The sequence below is a fragment of the Castor canadensis genome, chromosome 15, assembly GCF_047511655.1.
Source record: "Castor canadensis chromosome 15, mCasCan1.hap1v2, whole genome shotgun sequence".
Lineage (NCBI taxonomy): Eukaryota > Metazoa > Chordata > Mammalia > Rodentia > Castoridae > Castor > Castor canadensis.
This window is the reverse complement of record NC_133400.1, coordinates 71,546,600-71,567,425: the sequence shown is the minus strand read 5'-3', so window position 1 is coordinate 71,567,425 and position 20,826 is coordinate 71,546,600. Positions and strand designations below refer to the sequence as shown.

At 39.0% G+C, this 20,826-nt stretch overlaps 1 protein-coding gene across 1 annotated transcript in view; it reads left to right on the top strand.

The window, feature by feature from the left end:
- The window catches only part of Gad2 (glutamate decarboxylase 2), a 77,656-nt gene that overhangs the window by 38,080 nt on the left and 18,750 nt on the right, over positions 1 to 20,826 (top strand). The window contains exons 9-12 of the mRNA XM_074056479.1: positions 8,437 to 8,491; positions 9,884 to 10,000; positions 11,253 to 11,317; positions 17,005 to 17,083. Coding sequence (XP_073912580.1) covers positions 8,437 to 8,491; positions 9,884 to 10,000; positions 11,253 to 11,317; positions 17,005 to 17,083 — 316 coding nt within the window. The remainder of the gene's footprint in view (positions 1 to 8,436; positions 8,492 to 9,883; positions 10,001 to 11,252; positions 11,318 to 17,004; positions 17,084 to 20,826) is intronic.

The following is a 20,826-nucleotide window of genomic DNA, read 5'->3' as shown; positions in this document are numbered from 1 at the left end:
GTGAAGCATCCTTCTCTTGTGTCTGATCTTAAAGGAAAAGCCTTCAATTTTTCACTATTGAGTATAATGTGTTAGCTGTGGGCTTATCAGATATGGACTTTATTATGTTAAGGTATATTCCTTCTATACCTAATTTGTTGAGAGTTTTTTTTTTTTAATAGTGAAGGGACATTGAATCTTGTTGAATGCTTTTTCTGTATCTATTGTGATGATCATGTGGTTTTATCTTTTATTTTGATATTATATAGTTCACATCTGTTGATTTGTGTGTATTGAACCTTGTATCCCAAGGATAAATTCCACTTGATCATGGTGTATGATCCATTATCCTTTTAAAAGCTAAGTTCAATTTTTGGCATTCTGTGGACAATGTTTACATGTGTCTTCTCATAGTATCCTTTCTGGCTTTGGTATCAAAGTAATTCTGGCCTTGTAGAGTGACCCTAGTTGTGTTCCTTCAATTATATGGAAAATTTGAGGATTCTTATTAATCCTTCTTTAAATGTTTAGTAAAATTCACCAGTGAAGCCATTATGGGGCTGGAGTCGTGGCTCAAGTGGTAGAGCACCTGCTTTGCAAATGTGAAGCCCTGAGTTCAAACTCCAGTCCCACCAAAAAAAAAAAAAAGCCATTAGGTCCTGGACTTTTTATACAGTAGGAAATTTTCTTTCTTTTCTTTCTTCTGATTTCTTTTTTTTAAATTATTGTTGTACTGGGGTACATTGTGACATTTACAAATGTGCTTATAATATATGCTAGTAAAATTTACTCTCTCTGTCATACTCCTTTGTTCCTTCTACTCCCATTTTTAGATCAGGTTTCATTTTCAGGTTTAATTTTTCTATTTTCATACAAAAGTACATGATATTTCTACCATATTCACCCTCCTATACCTTTCTTTATATCCTCCCCCCTCCCAGTGGTACCAACCCCAAGACAGCACCTATTTTACCTTCTTGTCCTCCATTTTTGAAAAAAAGACATTTTTGTCTAACATAGCTCTAAGGGAGTTTCATTATGACATTTCTATGTATGCATGTATTATATCCTAATTTGTTTCACCCCCACCCCATTTTTCTCCTTTCTACCTTAGTCCCCTTCTTATGGTAATTTTCGCAGGTTTAAAAATTCTATATTCATTCTTGTATAGGAAGTACATCAAATATATTCACCTTCTTAACTTCCTTCTTTTAACCTCTCACTCCCGTTAATGCCTTCCCCTTAGCGTTACCTATTTTTCATTCTTGTCCTTCCTTGTTTCGGTATCTGTTTGTTGTTCAGTGGGATTTTTGCCATGGCATTATACCTGTGCATGCATTCTACTTAAGTTAATGTAACTCCCCTCCACTGCACTGCCTCGCCCTTTTTCCTTATCTGGTTTAACAGTTTTCTGCGTGTTTCCTTGTGTCTTGTTCCTACACAAATATAATGTACTTCATAATTATTTTCTATCTTTCTTTCCTTCTTTTCTTCCTCCCTTGGTCTCCTCTACCAGTCCCACTTTTGGACACACGTTCTGCATATATTTCTATGTATATATAATATTGCTTGTCTGTTACTCTTTCTTGTCCTTCCTGTTTTTTTCACCATTGAATGGGCTTTGTTATTTTATTTCATACATACATATGAAATATTTTGATTATATTCACTCCCTCATCACCCTCTCCTTTTTCCTTCCCCCTCCCAAGGGTCTTCCTTCCCCAGCAGTCTTCCTTCTACATTCATGTCATTTTCTTAGGTCTAGATTCCTCATATGAGAGAAAATATTTGTCTTTCAGTTGATTCTGATTTTGAAATAAATGTTCCCAATTATGTTAAAGACATGCCCTCTTTTTTCAAATTTACCAAGAACTATTTCTTCTTTTTATTTTTTCTACCCCATTCTACTTCTTCCTCCCTTTTTGCTCTTCTAGAATGGATGTTGACTTTCTTAAAAAAGCCTTTTACACATCACTGAGATGACACTGATTTTAAACAGAAAGTAAAACTAACTAAATATTTAATCCAGGAGGCTAAAGAAACAATATCAAACAATGTAGGCAGAAAGAGGTAATCCATTTTTCTGTGTTAGAAAACTTAATGAAGTAGACTTAACTAAAGCTGGGATAGTGAAAAGACCAACGGATACACAAATTCCTGATTAGTCTAATAAAGAAAAGAGAGAAAATGCAGTATTTAAAATGAGAAAGGAGGTTATAGAGGTTACAAAGATATTATAGATCAAGATATTGTAATATTACACAAGTGATATATAAAGATTGCAAAGATTTATGCTAATCTTAAAATTTGGGGGGAAATGCATAATTTTCCCCCAAAGAAAATGTAACCTATAAGAATGTGCCCATTTTCCCTCACCATATACTTCCTTGTCAGCCCTGGTGCTAACCCTCATTGGCAGCAATAAGGAAGTTTCATATAAAAAAGATAACAGCTACTTAACACACCATGGTTGGAGTGCCCTGACACACATCACTTGGATTATTACATAGTGAGAGTATGTGTATTAAGTAAATGCTTTGGGAGAAGGTCAAAAAAAAGGATAAATTTTACTAGGATTATACTCAATAATTGTTATATCCTGCTCCCATAACATGACCATAATGCTAAAGTGATTCCACTGTGTATAATGAAAAACAGATCTAAAAAGAGAAAAATTCGGTTAATCATTATAGTTAAAAATTTTTTCCAAAGCAAACTGTGCATTAAAGGGACCAAGAAGTTTCACTGTTTATAACTATGGTACAATTCTTTGCCAAAGATTTGGTTTTGTAATCCAAGCATTTTTTAAATGTTTTGACTTCTGCTTGCTCATTTGTCTTAGGGCCCTTTCCTATGACAGGTTACCCACGTCAGCAGCAGCTCCATAAAGACACATGAGGATCTTTCCCCAGGGAAACTCTCTGGTGTTTTTACTGATGCCCTGCAATTCATCTTCAGCAATTTTCCCCAAGTCTCTGCAGTTTCTCTAGTCACCATGTAGTCTGGACAATTTGAAAATGCTTGAATTCCCCCTAGCTTTTTTTTTTTTTTTTTGCTTTGCTTTACTGAGGTTTGAATGCAGGGCCTCGAACTTGCCAGACCTCAAGTGACTACTTGAGTCACTCCTCCAGCCCTTTTTGTTTTAGGTATTTTTCAAGTAGGGTCTCATTTTTATGCCTGGGCTATAAAATCCTCTTATTTGTGCTTCCCATATAGCTGGAATGGCAGGCACATATCACCACAGACAGCTTTTATGGATTGAGATGAGGTCTCTCAAACTTTTTGCCTGAGCTGGCCTTTCCCACCTCCTAAATTGGTAGGATTACAGGTGTGAGCCAAGGTTTACCTTTGCTATCTTTGCAAGGAAGTCTTGCTAAAGACAGTTTTACTTAACACTGACTAGTTACAAAAACAAATAAAACAAAAAGCTATCAAGTTTCTGTTACTCCCAGAGCACTTGTGTACTATCCTAGAAAGAACAACATCACCAAAAGATAATAAAGCAGTATGTTTTTGGACGAGGCTGAATGTTTCTCTTATTTTACTGTCCAGTGCTGAAGCAGTAAGAATTAGGGTCAAAGAATTAAGGAGACTTTCAGAAAACCATATGGAAAAGTTTGCGTACAACACTGCAGTTTAGAACTCAACCTGAAATTTTTCTTAAGTCAAAGCAGTTGTTCAATGCTAATCTGAGTTTTGACATCAGGCAGCTCTAGGTTTGAAATCTGCCTCCTATTGGCTTTGTGACATTTCATGTTAGTTTTATACATAAGGCTAGTACTACTATAATAAAGAGATTATCTAGCATATATTGAGAGGTTACTATATGCTAGGCAGAATTTTATACTTAATGTTTTATAGTGTTTATACTTGCTACCCCATTTAGTCCTCACAGAAACCTCATAAGGCAAGTACTGTTACCATTTGTAAATGAGTAAAAGGAAGAACTTCATTCTTCTAGTTTAGCCAGTTAGAATTAAATTTAGGGCAGGTACCCAGTTACTCCATCCCCATATTCCAATCTTTTAGCCACATTCAATTGCCTCTCTGAGCCTCAGTTTCCTTATCTATAAAGTGGGTGCAATGATAATTGCCTAGTAGAGTTGGCAGGAGGAGCAGGGATCAAATAGTAAGGCACAGTGTGGTGAATGCTTCTAAAACTGCTTATTCATTATCACTGTTGGTGGTGTTGCTATTAACAGTATAACCATTATTAACAGTGATGGTAAGGTTGATTACTAACAGGAAATATTCATATAGCCTTTCTTCTTTATGCATACGTGTCTATGAATAGAGCCAAACCTCACTACCTTAGGAAAGGCTAGTAGAACAGTTTCAGCTGTACTGATGAGCAAGGTCAACCAATGAGTCAAGCACCTTCTAATTGACCATTTGGAAGCCTGCCTAGAGCCATACACTCTAGTATCATGCTCCACATGGTAAGTTAGTGCCCCCCTCACTTTAGAGCCATGGGAAAAGCAGTCATGACTCTAAGCCTACAGCCCATAGTGTGATCTACATCTTTTTCCCCCACTGGTGGTTCTACCTGGCATGCTACTTGTGATTTTGCCAAGGCAATTTATGGAGTTATCTGATCCTACAGCATCATATGACTTTTTAAAAGCTACTGCTGACCAAGAATCTCAGTGCAAAATGACTACACACCAAAGCCACTGTCTGATTCAGCAACCTTCACTTGGGTGACAGACCCTTCCTAAGTCAGAGCAGTGTTGTAAAGGACTAGTGGCTACTTGCTTGTGGGCTTAAAGCAGAATGTATAAATGCTTTATATGTCTTTTATACAAAAGACATATATTTGTGCTAGAGATATGCTATTAAACCAGATATCAAGGATGCAACAGCTGTATCCACAGCCTCTCATGTACCAAGAGGTGCTTGTACAGAGAAGCTAGTATGGCCAAACATCTTCTAACCCCCACAGAAGCCTTCTGGTTATCACCCAATGTCTTCTCACCCTACAGCTTATGGGTAGCCAGGAATACACAGTGCTACTTCTGAAGCTCCTTCTGCTCATTGCTGTACAACCATAATGGCTCCAAACCATGGGTCATGTGAAAAGCACTTAGCAAGCATGTTACACAGTTGTTTAAACACCATCCAGGCCAGATGTCCATTTCTAAAGCAGTGTTTCTCAACATGTGGACTTGTGTCCACCTGCATCTGAATCACCTGGGTGCTTTTTAAAAGTGCACATCCTTATGTATGTTTGTCTATGTATTAGGTTTTCTTTTTTTTTTGTCTCTGTTGTTAAGAAACCATGGACAGTAAAAGCTGTTCTGTCTACCCTGGTACATCAGATCCTAAAACAATGTTGGTACATAGTAAGTGCAATGTAATATGTGGAATGAGCTAACTCCTCAACTGTATACTAACCTACTGAATCCAAATCCCTGAGAATGTGGCCAAAGAATTTGCATTTTAAACAAAGCTTAGGGTGATTCTTAGGCACACTAAATTTTAAGCATTAGTGTTCTAAGGTAATTTGACCAATTCTAAAATCAAAAGATGAGTTTTTATCCCCAGAGACTCCCATACTCTCTGGCTGGATATTAAGGTAAAGTAAACATATTAATATCTTTGGGTTAAACTTTTACTTCAGTCACTTACCTCCATGAAGTGTTAATCTATCACCTGCTGTATGCCAGGCTCTGCATTCCTCAGTAGACAAAACACATGTGGGCTGGAAAGGCAGAGTACCATGAGAGACTAGAGCCACACCCATCTCTTCCCACTTCCATGCAAAAGAACACTCTGTTGATTATTTGATAAGCCCTCTACTTGCCCCAAACTTATTGATATGGAAATAAAGCTGTGTTCATTGCTGCTTTCCAGGCAGGCTTGCATAACACCTCCAAATAATGAAAGTCAGATATTATCCTCAAAGAATCCAACAACCTTTTTGAATAGGTGTGATAATTGTTTAGTCCCTTTTAAGTTGTTCTGGAAGCCTGGGGTTTTATTTCTAGTTACAAGCTCCCTTCTACCAGCAGTAACTTGACATGGGCAGTCATTTCATCTCTCAGCCTGCCTCCTGTTTTGAAAAATGAGGTTAGACTAGAAGCAAGTCTTGAGCCCTTTTCCAATTCTCACATGCCTTAATCTCTGATGTGATTTGATGAATAAATAGTGATTGTCAAGGTAGTCTACCCAAATTTTCCCAACTTGTGATTAATTAGGTAAAATTAGAGATCTGCTAAATGATTTTTATGAATTCTCTACTCAGTTTCGATGTCTACCTACAAAAATATTGTGTGCTCTAAATTTTAATGTGCTCTAAATTTTCCATAAAAGATAGACTACCCAAATTTCCTCTGAAATTTGAACATATTGTTGATAGCAGAGCTGGACCACCACCTGATCTAGAAGAGGTTGAACCTCACTGCATTACAGTATATCCTCAAGCAAAACTGTGAAAGGCAGGAAAAATCCTGGAAGTAAGGTGCTCTCCAAGGCTCCTTTCTGAGCCCCATCATCCTCCTTTCTTCTCCTCATCACAGAGGAGTTGCCCAAAGATAGGCTGCTGTGAATCTGAGTCTGCATCCATCACTCCCAAGTGTACCTGTAATTCCCTTTGTTCATTCCAGCCTGACAAACTAATCACTAGTGACTTGTCCATTACTGTAGCCCAGGCAATTGCATGTGAATTGTTTTCCCTTAGAAAACAGCCTCACCTAAATCAGTGGTTCTTGGTGCTTTAAGGCTTTATGTCTACTTTCTATTCTAGTTATTTTGTCACACTGCATTTATTAGTCTGAAATGAAAATGGTAGAATATATAGCTTACCTACTCACTAATTAATGGCCAAATTGTTATTATCATTATCATCATCACTATTATTATTATTATTATTATTATTATTATTACTTTGGTGGTACTAGGGGTTGAGTGCATGGTCTTGGGATTGCAAAGTAGGTACTCTATCACTTGAGCCACACCCCCCAGCTCCACAAATTATCTTGAAGAATGAAGAAAAGTTAGAGTTGTAACTTATCATATTATATTGAAATAACATATTTCAATATGTAAAAGCTTAGACAAGATAACACCAGAAGATGTGATGATGTAGCCCAATGCCCACGGTATCTGAGTTGAGCTAGCGACAAATACCAAAATCCCACTCACTGCTCACCAATGCCAGTAGCATCACTAATGATTCATTGTGATAACCACTTCTCTTTCTTTTTCTAAACTGTATTTAAGAAAACTAGATAATAATGTGAAAAGTTTAGCTGTCTTTGAGTGTCATGTTGTCTACAGTACCTTGTAACTACTCTCTGTCTTTTTTTTCCTCAAAGTCTTGAAATAGGAATGTCACACTGCATAAAGGCAATCTCAATAATTAAAGCTAACACTTATTGCATGCTTATCATGTGCATTTTGTATTTGATAATTTATTAATACATCTAATCCTCCTAGCTTTATGAATATTATTATTTTCCAGTGAAATTTGACACAGGACTTTAAGTAACTTCACACATTCAGCCACATTAGCTTGTTGTAGAAATTAGCTCCTCTGATTATCTTAACAATAAACAAAGTAGTATCTGTGCTTTTATTTTAGGAAAGAAATGTTTTTGGAATGAAGTGGTGCTTCTTCCTCTAATGCCTTTCTATCCAACTGTTTGAAATTTGAGTCCACAGGCTGCTTTATGCTTTTAGCACTTGCAATATAATTAGTTTGTACTTAATATTTTCATTAGGATGTTTGGAGTGGATTCTCTCTCTCTCTCTCTCTCTCTCTCTCTCTCTCTCTCTCTGTCTCTCTCTCTCTGTGTCCCTCTGTGTGTATCTCTTTCTCTGTTTCTATCTCTCTGCCCCCTTCTGTGTTTGTGCATGTGTGTATGTATGTTTGGCAGTATTGGGATTTGAACTCAGGGCCTCATGTTTACTAGGCAGTACTCTACTACTTGAGCCATGCTTCCAGTCCTTTTTGCTTTAGTTATTTTTCTGAGGGGTCTGGCATTTTTGCTCAAGACTTATCATGTGCTAAGTCTTTTAAAAATAATTTTGCATTTGTTAATTTGTTAATGCATCTAATCCTCCTAACTTTATAAATGTTATGATTTTCCAGTGATATTTGACACAGGACATTAAGTAACTTCACAAATTCAGCCACATTAACTTGTAGAAATTAGCTCCTCTGATTAAGGCTAACCTTAGACCACAATCCTAAGCCTCCCATGTAGCTAGGATTACAGGCATGAATCTCCCAGCTTATTTATTCAGATGGAGTCTCACTAATTTTTTAGCCCAGGCTGGCCTTGAATAAAGATCCTCCTCATTTCTACCTCCCGAGTAGTTGAGGAGTTGTTTTAACTAAGCATTATTATCCGCGGTATAGGGTTAGATTTTACCCTCATATGTCCTCTTACACTGTAAATACAATAAAGTAAATTATTCCACACAAACCTTTAACATACTTATTTTTTCATTCAGGGGAAAAATGATCCCATCTGATCTCGAAAGAAGAATCCTTGAGGCCAAACAGAAAGTAAGTTTTTGTAGTGAGGATCCAAATCTGTATTTCTAACCCGAGGAAAGCTCATTAAGTTTTACTTTGAAAACAGACCCATACCTCACTTTCCCGGCTTTAATGAGAATATGGAATTCTGCATTCAATCATTATTTATTTCTCTGAGTTTTGTATAGGCTCTGTTTAAAAAAGCTTAAGTTGCTGAATGCATAATTTATACAGAGGTATCATAAGAGTTTCCAAACTGTTTGCCTTCCTCTGTGCTGAGGGTTGGAATTAAGCAGACACACGTTTGGAAACTCATTTTCACAAGTAGGAAACCTCGGAAGTCTTCTGAAGCATGTGAGTTACTGTTGCAGGGTTCTTTAAAAAAGGGGACAATTTTTCCTGGTGATATGATTGGTTCTCTACACATCTTATTTTACAAGCAGCAATTTAGAACTCATCTTAGAAGTAACAAGTTCCAAAGACCTGCCAAAGATCCCTACAAAGCTCTGGAAAGTTATTTACCTCCCTGGATGGTTAGCCAGTCAGAGAGTTTGCTTTGAGGATTCTCTGTTTAGCTTTTGGAAGGTATAATCTTCAGTTCCTGGTTTAGAAATACACATATGCATTTTATTATGATGAGCTCAGGAATAATTATTTATTTTCATATGTCTTTCCTGCTACAACCTTGGTCTTTTTCAGAACTACCTCTAGTAACATAAACCACAAGATTAAACCTTTGCTGCCACCTAAAGACTGACTCTGTCACATCATGCTCTGTAAACCGACAGAGCAGTCACTCTGGAAAGGACAAGACAGGTCCTGTTGTGATGTTCTTCTGCTTTCTTGTAGCCACAACTTGTTATCTTAGTCAGTTTTCACTTAGCCATGGCTAGACAGACTGAGGACCACTTAGCTGAAAAAAACTCCTGGCTTATTGTTTAGCCCATGCAAACCCTCCCATCTAAGACTCCAAATAAATGACCAGAGCATTTCCACATAGGAGTGGTGGTCTGACCAGAGTTTCCTCTCTTGCTTTTCCTGCCTTCTCACACTAGGGGATGAATTCAGTTCAGAGACCCTGCTGTAAAGAAGAAAGACTAAAAAATGAGCAAAGGGAGCTTAAAAGGGTCAGAAAATGTACCTGGGATATATAAATGGCTTGTAGACTGGAACAGTATAGCCTTCTCTGAGGACTCAATGTCTACCATCATGAGGCAACTGTCAGACTGAAAAGAATGGGGAACTCTGATTCTCAGGAGTGAACACTGATTTGTACCAGAATCCAGAGTATTTATAACCCTTCTGACGATTTCAAAGATATAGATGTGTGTAGTAGGGCGAAGATTTCCTTTGTTTTTAATCAACTTTTCAAAAGAAACTTTGAACCTCTGTTACATTATTTGGGCATTTTCCTTTGTGTAGGGATTTGTTCCTTTCCTTGTGAGTGCCACAGCTGGAACCACTGTGTATGGAGCATTTGACCCTCTCTTGGCTGTTGCTGACATTTGTAAAAAGTATAAGATCTGGATGCATGTGGATGTAAGTATCCCTTAGGGACTGGCCATTAAAACATCCCTGCACATTTTTCATCTGGGGGTTCGTGGAACGTAATTTGTTTTCTCTCTCTCTCTTTTTTAACTTTAGCCCCTTATTTTCAAGAATAGTAGTATTTGAACTTTTAAAAATTTCAGGGACAAATTAACACACAACTTGCATGGTATTCATATTTTCTGGAAGTCGCCTGAGGGTGGTTATGTGTTGAGGTTCCTAAAATGAAAATATTCTTATTTCTATGAGCAGTACTTGGCCTGAGCTCTTTTCAGTTCATTAGGCCATAATAGCCTTGGAACAATGTAGTCTACACACAGTTCCACAGTTCCTTCCTTATAAGAACAATCAACAGGGTAAAAAGAATTTACATTTATAGCAGAAATCCAAAAGATGAAAACTCAAGTTCAAATTGACATATATTTGAAGGGAGAAGCAGACTCAGCATCTTACTAGGAAATGCAGATTACCACATTCCTAATATTTTAGATTGGTCAACTAAGCAGCTAAATTATATTTGAGGTGTTTTGATTCTCGGCTTAGTCAGACTGCAAAACAACAGAGGTCTATCATCATTTTCAAATGAAAAAAAAATGCCAATTTTTAGAAATGTGAATTGAAGGTATTTAAAATCAGTATATTACTCAAGGTGTGGCTTGACAATCAGCTCCCTTTTGTAAATTGTTTGCTAATGATCCATGATGAAATAAGACATTTATGCCAAATGATTACTAATCAAAACCCACTGTCAACACAGTACAGTGCTTGGTTCAGCTGATTTTTTCAATCTTTTTTGCAAGACTTTCTCAATGAAGGAAGCCATAAGCTGATATGCATCTGGTGCAAGATCTCTGCTGTTTCAGCCAACACTTTGAGCAGCACTGACTTGGGTCATTTAGGCTTTGGATTTGGAAACCATAGGATGTCTCATTCTGAGAATGAGTCCATTGAGGACTAAGAGTGGTAGTGGTGGGGTGGGAGGAAAATCTGTTCCCATCTCATTCAGACTGACTCCTCGAACCCGTATAAATATGGGATAGAGTCTGAGACCTAACAGTGGTTCTCCACCTTGAACTTTGGAGATCTGGTATCAGAAGAAGGTGGCCAACTCCCTTAAGGTGCTTGAGCTCAAACAGATAATTTTCACGATATGATATTCTCATAAGTCTACAAAACACCAAACTATGGGGATCTAGGCCATGATAAACTGCTACCTTTCTCCTTATGTGATTTTTTTTTTCAGGCAGCTTGGGGTGGGGGATTACTGATGTCCCGGAAACACAAGTGGAAGCTGAGTGGCGTGGAGAGGTACATGCATTTTTCTTGTTAACAATGTGAAGTGTTTGAAAGTTAAATGTGAAAAGCAAGTGATGCTCCATTTCCAGGAACTCTGGATGCAGGTGAGCCCATCCTGCCCCATGCTCTGTGCCTTGCCTAGAGTGATCTTACCAGAAATATTACAAAAAAAATCAGAATCCCACATCAAGTGGTACAAGAATGTGCCTCAGATATAGAAATTCCTCTCCACGCTCTATCCCTGGGATTTCTGAACCAACCACCAAAATCATTTGAAACCTGCATACAGTTCACATTTTTCTAGGGAGAAGATCTATAGTTTTCATGTTCCTTAAAAAGATAATATCTACTGCTTTAAAGAAACCAATAATTTTTCAAAGCAATTAAGTACCTTGTAATTTATCAATATTGAAAGTTCAGGTTGGGGATTTAATATAGTCTGCTAATTTAAAATAAGACCTACTGAGGATTTCATTCTCATGGTTTCATTCCCATAATTACCTTTTTCTGACATAACTCTGATTGATGTTAGAAAGTGACTTTTATTTTAAGCCTAAGCAGTAGACCATTGAAAAGCTGCAAAACACGAAGGAAGTAGTATTTGATTAGCATAAAGCATATTCAGGTCCAAGGGAAAAAAAATGTAGAATGCAAAATTCAGCCTCGGGCTCTAGTCCTGAACCACATGCAAAAAGAAGCCAGTTTTCCCATCACAGCATGGCAAGTCAACCAGGTCAATTATTGTGAGCTCTGACACTCCAGGGCATAAGAAAGCCTAAAATCAACAGAGGCTGCCAAATGCCCACAATGCTCGGCCAAGTAGCCAGATGCTACTCAGAAAAAGCTTCACACTGACTCTGCCCCTAGACATCTTGGCACAGTTTCTGCTCAGTACAAGGAAGAGAGGCTGATGGAGCTTGGGAACATCTGTCAGCCCTGGTCGTGCAGGGCACCCAAGCCAGAGGGAATGCGCAGGGTGTTCTGTGTGACACCCAGACTTGCTCACACACAGAGAAACCACAGTGCGGAAAGAGGGAGATGGGTTACTGGGATGGAGCCAAAGCTACTCTGCTGAATTATTGGAAAGAAGGCTGGGGAAGAGTCGGGCCAGCCAGCTAAGCCCCATGTTATGATGTTGCTATCCCTGAATCTATTTGCAAGGGCTCTGACTTGAGTACAGCTGGATTAAGGCACTGGCTCTGACCACAGGAGCTGCTAAGGTGACATGGGAGAGAGTAGGCACATCTCCCTCCCAGAGTTTTAATTTCTTCTCCTGGTTCTTTGGGCTCCTCTGAGGTCTAATCCCTTTCCATCACGAAGATCCAAATGAAACCAGAAGCTTAAGGAAGTGATAATAGACTAAACAAGGAGAGACAATGGAGTGGGGGAGAGAGAGAGAACAGAGGGGAGAGGAGGAGAGTAGGAAAGGAGAGAGGAGAGAGGAAATAGAGATGGTACCTGCTCAGATGACCAGAACAGCAGTTAAATTCAGGGACAGAGGTGTGTTGCTCAGTGATGGAGTCCTTGCCTAGCATGCTTGAGATCCTGGGTTCCATCCCAGCCACACACACACACACACACACACACACACACACACAGACACACAGCCATTAAATTAATGAGCTTTCAGGATTGAGGACCTAACCACAGTACCTTCTTTCCTGTGAGTTTCTTTTTGACTGATGCAAAACGTGAGAATATGTTGTTCTACCCTTTAGTAACACCTGTGGCTGCAAGTGCTAAAAACCATGGAACATCCTGCACTTGAGAGCTCACTAAATTACCTACCCTGAGCCTCAGAAAAGTAAACACCCACACACTTTTGTACTAATGACTGTTATTTGAGAACAAAGCTCAGAACATTCACTGTGGAACAAAGTACTTTTTGTTCTTTTTGCCACATTCTTGAAATGGTTATAACTAAATCTACCCAAAGAAATAGCCAAATACGAAGCCCTAGAAGTGAGGGGACTGAGTGCTCGACTCTGTGAGGGACCCTCTTAGCCACCCACTTACCTAAGAGTATTCGTCTTGATGACTTCTTATGATTAAAGTCATAAGGCCAGTGGAAACTTCTGAAGCAGCATGTGCTTGGGCTTAAGTGTAGGAAAGAATGGCCCTCGCTTGGAGAAATTACTTTTTTTCCAAGGGCCACAGCCAAAGTTTAGAACTCACTCTAAATGAGGAGAAAATCAGTGGTCAATTCTTGTCCCAAAAATCAGTTTCTCGGGAAACCTCTGAATGCCATCCTCACTGCAGGATGACAAAGCACTTTGAGCCCTTCCTGGTGGCCCTTTTGGGGAGTCTCGGAAGACAACTTTTCCTTGCCAGCATCACTAACATTTCTAGAACAGGTGCAGCTGATAGGGCAGGCCAGGCGTGCAGAACCTCCAGAGTATAGCCCCACACTAAACTTCCTCAGTCTCCTCCTTCAGGATGCTGCTTACCTGTAATAGTTTTTTGCTGCATTCTGTTCTCAAGGCCATACAGCCTGCAGAAGGCTATGCAAGGTAACACAAGTTATGTTACCAATTGCCCCCATCCTCGTCTGAGAGCCAGGGGCAAGTGGACTGATTAGAGGCCAGAGGAGGGACTGACTTGCTGGATGACATTATTACAGGGGGCGTTCTTAGCACCTGCATAGGTAAGGGGTAAAGATGAAGAATGAAGAGCAGAGACATCAATGTTTGAAAGTGCACAGGGTCCTTGGAGAAAGTTGAAATGGGTTTTGTTGGAGGATGAGGTAGATTGGTGACAGTGGAGAGGAAAATGGCGGAAAGTGTAGAAGTCCTGTCCAAGGGTCTCAGTGGAGGACCTGCGACAGAGACAAGTCGAATCTCCAGGGGTGCTGTTGGTGTGCCACAGACCCATGAGCTAGGAATTAAAGACTACATGAGCCACAACTACAAGAGAGAACAGTAGTCCTTGAGGTAGAGCCCAGGAAGCTGGAAACCCTCAGCTGTAGAAGCCACAGCCAGGTTTTGAGCAGAGGACTGATGTCTCACTTGTTTGGAAAGACAGCTGTGAGAACTGTGGGAGGTAAGAGCAGCTGAGGCTGTGGCCAGGGCTGGAGCAGAGTGTCAGAGAGAGAGATGAGTGGATGATCCAGGAGATGAGGAAGTAGAACTGCAAGGGTGGCATCAGCAGAGAATGAAACCAAGCATAACCCTGAGGGGAATGCCTGGGAGAAAAATGGTGCCAGGAACACAGAAGCTAGAGGAGAAATAATAGATCTGGAAGGATAAATAGTGGCGAGTTTATGAGTCCATCTGCAGTACAAATGAAGGCACAAGGATTTGTCTGAAAATAGCCTTTGGGGTTCAGCTCTCTCCAACTTACAGAAGCTGCGATGAGTGAATCCCCCAGAAAAACACCTAGCGCCACCATTTCTCAAATAAATGAAGGCCACACTACCGACTTGTTCTGTACAACTCCTTGCCAACTTTATGAGACATCTTTATGCCTCTGGGAGAAAGGCAAGACAGAGAATCCAGTGACAGGTGGTTGTAGGCCTTGGAAGTTTCTACCCTAAAAAGACAAATAGGCCATACATAGAAATAAACAATCACGCAATGGAATTGATAAATCACATCTGTTTTATTCTCCTGTCAGGTATCTTTATTGACAAAGCTGAGTTAATCAGGGTTGGAGATATAGCTATAAAATATATGGGATGCATAGAATAATGGTGTGTGTCTGCCCACTGTCACAAAGCCTGTAAGTGACAGGAATAAAATCAATAAGCAGGAGCCAAACTTATTTAATGCTCACTGTGTGAGGCACAGTTATCATCACTTTATACAAACTATTTACTAAAATTCTCCTTTTACAGATGAAGCCATCTAGGCACAGAGAGGTTAAGTTGCTTGCTTAAGGTCACACAGCTGGAAAGTGATGAAACAGGGATATAAACCCCATACCATCTGGCTCCCTGACTATTATCTCTTTACTACTATTACTTACTGCTTTAGAACCAAAGTTTCCTGACTCTAAAGTATTTCTATAGAGTGAGGAATATCTTCGTGGAAAGAAGTTTCCAGAACCACAGCCTGGTATTATTCATGAAGCCATTTATGACCCTCTCCAGAGGTGCTGATCTGACCATGAACTGTCTGCTTCCATTTCCCAATTCCAGTCCTCGGTATATCTGACAACCAGTGTTAGAACCAAAGACAGGCCAGAAGATGAGCTGGACTATTCATTGGCTCAGATAAGATCTCCAGGTCACTAAGTGTCCTCTGATTGGCTGGCTGACACCTGCCATCCATCAAATGGATGGATGGACTCTTACCCAACATCTCATTTCTTCCCAAGGCCCTCACACCCTAAGAGGTGGAAGCAGGGGGAGCCCAAGTCCATGATTCAGCCAGAGCACGGAACAGCAATCCAGGGCCCTCTGCAAGCAGCTGCCAAGGATTGTTCTATTACTTTCCTTCCTCCTATGGGTTTGTTTATATCAAGGTCACACTGTGAGGCTTTTGACTCAGCACAAAAACTCATCTTACCTATAAATGTGGGATTTGTGGTGGGAGAAGTTACTTTCCCTGAGCATCAGAGAAGGAGTAGAAGTAGATAGTCCTGTGGAGTGAGAGAGAGAAATCAAAGAAAGTTGAATGAAGCTATGAAGGTAATACTTAAAGATTCTGGGATGTTAAAGAGTAAGTAAGATTTAACCAAGTAAAGCCAAGGGGAATGACATTCCAGTAAGAGAAAATAGCATGGCAGGACCCAGGGGCACAAGAATAGAATGTTCTGAGAACAAAGAATAATCTGGTGTGATAAAGATGAACAAGAGAAAATGAAGGGACACCATGAGCCAGGCCCTGCAATTTGGAATTTGGACGGGAGGTAAAAGGGAGCTGTCAACTATCTAGAAAAGAAAGCCACAAACACAGCATGAAGATAGTTCTGGAACCAGGTAGAGGAAAGAGTCAGTTAAGACACAATTGCTGTACCAGGATTAAAATAATAATCATCGTTGTTATTAAAGAAATCTGGACCAGAACAGTGGTTCATAAATTGCTGAACTGTGCATCACTTCTGTGAGCCACAGTGACTGGTGAGAGCGTTTCTCATTTCTCAGGTGTGTGAGGACAAAACCAGTTAAACCTCTGCTGTGTGAGCCACAGCCTAGCTCACCATGGTCTGGAAAGATGGCTCTGGATTATAGAAGGGAGGGAGACAGGGGACTGTGTAGGAGCTCTACAGGACACATTTGAGAAATCTGGTCACCTGTTGAATAGGAAGGAGAAATGGGGTAGAGGAAAGAGGCAGATTCATCAGTGGAATGAGCATTCTCTCTCAGCACCAGGTCACTTCAATGGTATCAGAAACAGGGACAGTAAGGTGCTCCTTTCACCTACCTTGTGCTCTGATCATCAGTGACCCAAGGCAGGACACTGAGCTCAGTGATCCTGGTCCCTCTAAGGGATTCTCAGACCACCACAGAGGTCGGGAGCTTCCCACTGGAACTTGTAAGAAAAGATACCACATGGGAATGGAGGTCTTTCCCCATCATCTCTGTGGACAGAGAAAAGTTGCACATTGTTGAGTCTCCTTTGGTTTTGTAATTGTAGTGTCATCTTGGAGTCTGAGCCACAGTGCGAACAGGCTGAAGCGCTGCTGCCCATGTGCAAAACCTTAGTAGATCTGCTGTCAGATGTGAGGTGCAATCCTCCTATGTGATTTGTTTATTTTAGGGCCAACTCTGTGACATGGAATCCACACAAGATGATGGGTGTCCCTTTGCAGTGCTCAGCTCTCCTGGTCAGAGAAGAGGTATGTCTTTCCTGACTTTGTGTCCCAGATCAGGGGTGGGGTTTCACCTTTTTTATACAGTTGACTTTCTCTCAAAATGTCAAGATGCTCATTTTCCCCAGAAATGCTCTTCTAAACTCATGTCTGGAGGGTTAGGGTGCTAGAGGGCAAAGTGGAGACCTCAACATTCACAACAGAAACCGTGACTTCATCCCCAACTATACTTGGTGTCCCCTAAGCCAGAGACCCATTATGTTACTCTCTCAAAAAATTAAATTTCAATTTTCTTCTGTAACAAAACAGTTTCTCCCATTAAAATGTAGGTTTATCATAAAAAATATACATGATATAAAATTAAGGTTAGTGTTAGGATTCATATATGGACACACACACACACATATATATATATATACATGGATGTGTAAGTATACATGTATTATATACCTCCTAATTCTATTCTATTCTGTTTAATTGTTAATGTCATGTTCAGAGTGCAAGCCATCTGCATATGTGTCAACCAGCAGAGAACAGACTAAACAGTGACCACTTCTATTCATTCTTGTTCTGTGAACATTGCCTGAGGTCATTCTCTGTGATGCTCAGTCAGCCAACACCTCTACATCTCCCCTCCATGATACCAGGACAAAGTCACATCGCCTCACTCCTACATTAATTTTGTTGATAAGAACTAAGTAAAGAAGGGGGAGGAAGAAAAGCAGCTAAGAAAGAATAATATAGATGGAATGATTTTGATCAAAGTGCATTATTTGCATGATTTATACAATTAATTTATGATAATAAATTTTTTTTGAAGAACTAAATAAAGAGCTTCAGTTTATTGTTGTTAAATTTAACTTGTTAGAATTTATAAAGCAACCTCAGGCCAAAAGGTTTTTTAAATATTTATCTTTATTTGCTTTAAAAATATTTTACTTTTTCCTGATTATGAAGTTAACACATAATTATTTTAGAGAATTTGGGCAGGACAGAAACTATAGATAAATTTAGACTTGCCCAAAATTCTGTCATTTGGAGATAAATATTACTATTTTTAAATATTTTCTCCTACAGTTTTTCCAGAAATACAGATATATAATGTAAATTAAATATTTGTGTATTTAAAGTAAAACTGCTATCATCTATGTGCATACATGTTAATTCTTTTTTATATTTAACATTATATAGCGAGCATGATATTCCAAAATTTTTTTTCTTTGTGGTACTGGTAATGGAACCCAGAGCTTCACATAGGCTAGGTAAGTGCTCTACCACCAAGCCACATACCCAGCCCACCCCAAAGACAATGTTAAATGGCCTTATAGTATCACATAATATACAGTGGTTTGATAAAATTCTTAAACATATTTTTTTTTATTTTTTTTTATTCAGATGTGCATACAAGGCTTGGGTCATTTCTCCCCCCTGCCCCCACCCCTTCCCTTACCACCCACTCTGCCCCGTCCCTCTCCCCCACCCCCTTAATACCCAGCAGAAACTATTTTGCCCTTATCTCTAATTTTGTTGTAGAGAGAGTATAAGCAATAATAGGAAGGAACAAGGGTTTTTGCTGGTTGAGATAAGGATAGCTATACAGGGCATTGACTCACATTGATTTCCTGTGCGTGTGTGTTACCTTCTAGGTTAATTCTTTTTGATCTAACCTTTTCTCTAGTTCCTGGTCCCCTTTTCCTATTGGCCTCAGTTGCTTTTAAGGTATCTGCTTTAGTTTCTCTGCGTTAAGGGCAACAAATGCTAACTAATTTTTTAGGTGTCTTACCTATCCTCACCCCTCCCTTGTGTGCTAAAGCTTTTATCATGTACTCAAAGTCCAATCCCCTTGTTGTTAAACATATATTTTTATCACATTTCTTAAAGCAGATTCCTCAAAGTAGAAAGCTGTGTAAAAGGGCATTATTATTTCTATGACTCTTAATACCTCCTCTTGAGAAATGTAAGTAACATGCTTTTCTGTGTCTTCATGAAATAAACTGATAAAAATCTGAAGACTGAAGACAACTTCCCTCCAAAATGAGACAAATACATTGAAAAATATTGTTTCAGGCTGCTTGTCCATCAAATTAATCTCCAGTTTGATATATTATCATCTACCTTACTTCATGCAAACCTCAGCTGTACTACATGAAAAGAAAAAATAAATTTTTGGCATTTAGATTTCAACCAGATGTTTGACAGTGACTCCTATCATGTCACTAACAGACAAAATAGAAATCCAAGCAAATTCAATAAAAATTGGCAGAGTTGGATCTGATCAGATGACTGTATCAGAAACACGTACTTATAGAACCTGTGACTTGGTGTCTAACCTTGCTACATTAAAAACCAACACTTTGAGTAAAACATAGAAGCTTATGAATGCTTCAGATAGAAGAAAACAAAGATATACTGAGTTTATGCAGTAATGAAATCAGAACACAGATGAGTTTTACAGACTAGAACAGCATGCCGCCACATGCACAGAAGGGAAATTGTTTAAGGGGATCATTGCAAGGTTCTGCTCTTAGGTCCAAGTATAGGGTAGGTGTATTTTGACTGGACAAGGTAGGTTTGTTTCACACATGGCTAAATTGTTGGTCTTTTGAAAAGGACATAGGATTTAGGTTGTACTCTGCAGGGACAACAAAGAGTTAAAAAAAAAATGCCCCTGGAAAAAAAATGAATGATATGGAGACATCATAATGAAACCCCTTGCTATATACAATTTAATATAGGTGGATAGATAAACAAATAAATAAAAACACAAATGTGATAAAAGAAGTACAATTTCATCATGAGAGAAACAGTACCTCCCACTCTCTTCTGGTGCCTTTAGTGTTTTCCTTAGCTCAACAACAGATCATACATGGGACATCATCAAGTGAGAATTCAAACAGTAAGGAACAGTCGGTGAAGCTGTAAAGAGGAATGGTTGAAAGAACTATAACTTTTTATCTTAGGGAAATTTTTTAAAAAGAAATGAAAAGGGCTGAGAGAAGGAGAGCAGCTTTCACCATTTAAAGGACTTCAAGTAGAATAAATTGATTTTTTGCTTTGTTTTGTTTTGTTTTTCTCCCCGAAGATTTGAAGGAAGGGGTTAAAGTGGTACAGATTTGGTGGCAAAATCAGAACACACAGGGGGTTTTAGGTTTGATTTGGTGTCAATAAAAGGAACACTTTTTTTAAGAGAGCTGTCAATTAGTAGGAATAAATAAATCATAGGGAAGACGGTTGAATAGAAATTGGACAGTCCCTTCTTAGAAAGGTATAAGAAAGGATTCCTTTACTGAGTAGAAATAGACTAAATGAGCTCTGAGCTCCCTTCAAAATCAAAGAATATATGATGCTCTGATAGCATTTCTTTTCTTGGGGTCCAGGAAAAAATGGCATCCCATAAAATGGCAGTGAATATTCTGTGATAAAAGAATGTTCAAGCTAAAAACATTGAGATATATTGGATTACAGTTGAAAATATGATCCAGTATTTCAGGGATTATTAGAGCCTTTAATATGCTTATACATATTATAATATCTTTAAAAGGAGGGATTTATGACACAGAGTTTTCTAAATTTATTTGAGCAGAGAATTCCATTTTGTACAGCAACTATTAACATGTTTATAATAATAGGAGCTGATCTGATCCACCCATCATTCCACACTCTCTGAGACGGTCTCATTTAGTATTTGTCTATTCGTGAGTTTGTCTGTCCAAAGAAAGAATGGTACAGTTTTTGTGGCCATGAAACAAAATAGAAGCAACCGTTTTAAT